This window comes from Corylus avellana, chromosome ca10 (genome assembly GCF_901000735.1).
Source record: "Corylus avellana chromosome ca10, CavTom2PMs-1.0".
In the NCBI taxonomy this organism is placed as follows: domain Eukaryota; kingdom Viridiplantae; phylum Streptophyta; class Magnoliopsida; order Fagales; family Betulaceae; genus Corylus; species Corylus avellana.
Window position 1 is genome coordinate 18,730,017 of NC_081550.1, and position 5,401 is coordinate 18,735,417.

The 5,401-nt window shown below is 35.5% G+C and overlaps 2 protein-coding genes across 2 annotated transcripts; both read left to right on the top strand.

Annotated features, from left to right (window-relative positions):
- Positions 1-2,305: 2,305 nt before the first annotated feature.
- Positions 2,306-3,830, top strand: LOC132163076 (receptor-like protein 6). The gene is made up of 2 exons (XM_059573274.1): positions 2,306-3,660; positions 3,776-3,830. The coding sequence occupies exons 1-2, from the start codon at positions 2,306-2,308 to the stop codon at positions 3,828-3,830; spliced, it is 1,410 nt and encodes a 469-aa protein (XP_059429257.1).
- Positions 3,831-3,905: 75 nt separating this feature from the next.
- Positions 3,906-5,390, top strand: LOC132163228 (receptor-like protein 18). Its single transcript, XM_059573436.1, has one exon. It carries the CDS (start codon positions 4,080-4,082, stop codon positions 5,220-5,222), a length of 1,143 nt encoding a protein of 380 aa, XP_059429419.1. The 5' UTR covers positions 3,906-4,079; the 3' UTR covers positions 5,223-5,390.
- The last annotated feature ends 11 nt before the right edge of the window (positions 5,391-5,401 follow it).

Consider the following 5,401-nt stretch of genomic DNA (forward strand, 5'->3'; position numbering starts at 1 on the left):
AATTTATTTTCAGTAATATATGCTCATGGCAAAAAGAATCATATATATGGATCTAACTTTGAGAGGAAAAAAAAAAAAAAAGGTAAGCGAATTCATTTTGGGTAATTTTAAACTTGTACGAAAACCATTTCTTTCAAAAGATGACTATATCTTACACATAGTTATGAAAATAGCTAAACATAACTTAGATATAGATTAAACATTATAAGAACGTAGAAAAGAGAGTACGAAGGTTTATACTAAAATGATTAACTCAAATCATAAGCTTTCAAGGTTTGAGGATTGACTCCTCTAAGTATGAACTCTTTCTCTCTTCTCATTTATTTTGTCTCACTTTAAGATTTTCAGAGGTTACGGATTACCAAAATGAAGATTATGGACGAGATGGTGATTTTATGAATGCTCATGCACGAGAAGGTGGTTCTATGGTCTTTATTTTTATTCCTTGTAACTGCTAATTGATCATTTGTTACCTTCATCAATCGATCAATGGAAAGCTCTTTCGGTGTTAGGGTTACAATGGTCCGTTCACTTTGGGTTTTAAAACTTATCTCAATGGAAAGACAATAGACCATTAGAGATAAATTTTATCTCCATTCAAAGACTCCATGCTTCGAGTCTCATTCATGTAAATTGCCTTTGAAGTTCGATATGGGCTCCATCATCTCAAATAATTGCAACTAATAATCAATAGAGCATGACAAGAAGTCAATCCTTACATAAATTTCACAAAAACAAATTAGGCGTCAATAGTTGAGAAAAAGGAGTAAGGACTTTTTGAGCACCCACTTTTGACTGACTGAGAATAAATACAAAGAAAGACAATGAGAAATAAATAAGAGGTCACATTTGTTATTATGGTCCGTCCACTTTGATTTTTGAAGCTTATCTCAAATGTAAAGACGATAGTCAACGAAAAATAAATTTTATAGTGATGCAAAGACTCCATGCTTTGAGTCTTATACATGTAAATTGCTTATTAATTTCAAGTTTTGTATTCAAATTGAAAACAAGTTTCTCCATCCCAATCTAAATACGCAAAGTGAAAAAGGGTCCAACCCCACTACACGGCAACCAAATTTGTTGACAGGGAGGGGCATTGCATCAAAAGTGGGCACAAAAGACTTAATGTGTTGACTATCATTTTCATACACACTTATGAGAGTATTAAGAATTATGAGGATTTTAAGATTTCTGAAGATTATCGTTTTAATACTCGCTTTTAAGATTTTTGAGAATTTTAAAAGATTATTTCGTTTGGTTATATTTAAATATAGAGAATTCGGATACTCAAAGAAATGTGAATCATTGAATCCCCTCCCAATTGTCTTCTGCTGAAATATGAAATTTTTTCTTGGATTTGATTGTGATCATTTGTAAAATCTGTATATAAATCTGTATTTGAACTATTTTGTTCCACAAAAATCGAATTAATGAACATGTTTTATTTAGGGAAAATAGATAACAAAAATAATTAAATAATATAAATAGTTTATATATTGGAAAATTAAAGAAAAACCAAGTTTTATATATGATTTTTCTTTCCTATAATTTTTTATTTAATTTTTAAATAATTTTGTATCCAACAACCTTATGGGTTTGTAACTTTGTGGAGTGCTTTTGAGAATAAAAAATGAATGAAGATAGAATAAATATTATATTTAAATAGGATAGAAAAATTTAGAGAGTTTATTATTTACTTAAATTTAGAGAGTTTATTATTTAGCTAAAGAATAGAGAGTTGATTAAGAATACATCACTAACTATTCAAATAAGAATCTTGCTACGCAAAAGAAAGAAGAGTGAAACCCAATAAAACATGGGTTTAATCCCATGGCTGAAGCAATGACCTCCAATTATTAATAATCCTTGTTAATACAAATATTTATTAGAAAATAGGACATTCCCCAATAATTCCACCTGCCCAAACACAAGAAATTGGGCGACCACGTGATCTTCAATTGCAGTACTGATCCCACCATTATATTTTCAGCTTAATTACATTTTGGATCTACTCGATCGGGCCCACAACCCCCATCTATATATATACTCCCGAATCCACCATTCGTATATCTTATATCACCACCACCTCTTCCATCCTTAATTTACTGTAAAACTGTACTCCTCTTATTTATATATATAACGCCCTCCAATGAGACTCCCGGTCTTTTCTTGGCTTTTCTTGATGGTCATTTACTCACTTTTCTTGATGACCATTTCTGTCTTTGGGGTGTCTAGCCCATGTTTCCGCAATGAGCAGTCCTTGTTGCTGCAATTGAAGAACAATCTTACGTTTAATTCTACTATGTCCACTAAACTTGTTAAGTGGAATCAAAGTGCTGATTGTTGCTCTTGGGAAGGCGTAACCTGCAACGAGGGCCGTGTTATTGGTCTCGACCTGACCAACGAATCCATCTCGGGTGGACTCGACAATTCAAGCAGCCTTTTCAGTCTTCAGCATCTCGAGAGCCTGAGTTTGGCTTATAACGACTTCAACCATTCTCATGAGATTCCATCAGAGTTTGACAAGCTTGCGAATTTGAGTTATTTGAATCTATCACATGCTGGCTTTGCCGGGCAGATTCCTATTGCGATTTCGCGCTTGACAAGGTTGGTTACCCTTGATTTATCTATCGATTATTACTTTGAGTACATCTATCCACTGAAACCAATGAAACTTGAGAGTCCAAATTTAAAAGTGTTGATTCAAAACCTTTCGGAGCTTATGGAACTTAATCTTGATGGTGTACTTATATCAGCTCCAGGTAATGAGTGGTGTCGGGCCTTATCATCTTCACTCCCAAATCTGAGAGTGTTGAGCTTGTCATTTTGCAATCTTTCAGGCCCGATTGATTCCTCCTTGCGGAATCTTCATTCCCTCTCAATTATTCGTTTGAATGGTAACAATTTTTCTGCTCCAGTTCCAGAATTTTTTGCAGATTTCAAAAATTTGACATCCTTGGATTTCTATAGTTGTGATCTGAATGGAAAATTTCCGGAAAAGATCTTCCAGGTTCCAACGCTACAGACGCTTGGCTTGTCAAATAACTTTCTACTTGAAGGTTCTTTGCCAGAATTTCCTCCAAATGGATCTCTTCAAACCATGGTTATTCACGGAACAAGTTTTTCTGGGACATTACCGTCTTCTATCGGTAACCTTAAAATGTTGTCAACAGTAGGTCTTGGGAGTTGCAATTTCATTGGATCAATTCCAGACTCAATGGCGAGCCTCACGCAATTGAAGTATTTTGATATCTCATACAACAAATTCAGTGGATCAATTCCAAATTTCAGCATGTGCAAGAATCTTGAGATTTTGTACTTGAGTGGCAATTTACTAAATGGGAATATTCCAGATTCTCTATTTTCACATCCATCATTGCAAGAGTTAGATCTTTCCTATAATCAATTTTCTGGTCAACTCAAAGAATTTTCCAACGCTTCTTCCTTCTTGGAATACCTTTATTTGGATAACAACCATTTGGAAGGGCCAATACCCATGTCTATCTTTGAACTCCATGGTCTTCGATATCTCTCGCTTGGTTCAAACAAATTTAATAACTCCCTGAACCTTAGTGTGATTCAGCAGTTAAAAAATCTTTCGTACCTTGATCTTTCTCACACCAGCTTGTTATCTGAATATAATGATTTTAACTTTTCGTTATCCTCTGTTCCCCTTGACACATTAATTCTCGCTTCTTGCAAGTTGAAAAAAATTCCTGAGTTCTTGAGAAACCAATCCTATTTATCTTATCTAGACCTTTCACACAACCAGATCTTTGGAGAGATGCCCAACTGGATCTGGAAACTTCCTAATCTTTTTCACTTAGATCTTTCTTACAATTTTCTAGTGACTTTGGAAGGACCTATCCTCAATGTTTCTCATCAAAGCCTAAACCTTCCATTCCTCCATTCCAGCTAACATCAGTCGGTCATTTCCTTCTATTGGATTCTTGCTTCTTTCAAGTAGTAAAATCTATGGGAGTATCCCCATATCAATATGCAATGCTACAAATCTTAAACTACTAGATTTATCTAATAATTCCATCAGCGGCACAATTCCTCAATGCTTGGTTGAGATGAATGATAAACTTCAGGTGCTGGATTTAAGGAGAAACAAGCTCAATGGCACAATTCCTGATGCATTTCCAGATAATTGTGGTTTAAAAATTTTAGCTCTCAATAAAAACCAACTAGAAGGAGGGTTACCAAAATCTTTGGCCAATTGCTCTAGGTTGAATGTCTTGGATATTGGGAACAACCACGTCGAGGGTACCTTCCCATTTTTCTTGAAGAACACATCCATGTTGAGGGTTCTTGTTTTGCGATCTAACAAATTTTACGGGCCCATTACTCATCCAAAGCTTAATGCTCCGTGGCCAATGCTTCAAATTGTAGATTTGGCATCAAATAATTTTATTGGTAACCTTCCAATAATTATTCTTTCATCTTTGATGGCCATGATGGATCGTGAACACGAGGTGCACTCAGAGCTTGCTTACCTCCAAATTACTATTAATGGGTCTACTTATGAAGATACAATAACTGTTACCAACAAGGGTTTAGAGGTGGAGCTAGTGAAGATCCTAACAATCTTCACCACCCTTGACCTCTCTTGCAACAACTTTGGCGGTCCTATACCTGAAAAAATAGGAGAACTCAAAGCGCTTCATAGTCTCAACTTGTCGCATAATGCTTTCACAGGCAAAATTCCATCATCTTTGGGGAAATTGAGTAATCTTGAGACACTAGACCTATCATGCAATGAGCTTTCTAGTAAGATTCCTGTGCAACTTGCCGATGGTCTTATTTTTCTATCTGTTCTCAACCTTTCCTTCAATCAATTGGTGGGACAGATTCCATTCATCAAGCAATTTGCTACATTTTCAGAATCTTCCTTCAAAGGAAATGATAGATTATGTGGGCTCCCTTTGAAATCACATTGTACTTATGAGGAGCCACAGTTATTGCCTCCAACACATGATCAAAAACATTGGAAATATGGGATTGTGATCGAGTGGAATTACATAAGTGTTGAATTTGGATTTATTTTTGGGATTGGAATTGTCATTGGGCCTCTTGTGTTCTGGAAGAGGTGGAGGATATGGTATTACAAACACGTTGACGACATTCTTTTCAAGATCTTCCCTCGATTGTATCTTCGAATAGAATACCGTCAAAGACGTAGATATCGAAATCAAAGGCAAAGGCACTGGTCATAGTTATGAGTTGCAGTGGCTCCAGATTTATCATGATTACCTTTCGCTGTGTTTAAGGTATGATATTTGTAATTGGCAAACTTATATTACTCAAGTACTTGTTTGATATTATGTTTTGGGGCAACTTGTGAGGCGTAAATGTCATGTGGAGTAAAAATTGCCCATGGTATCACGTTTGCGTT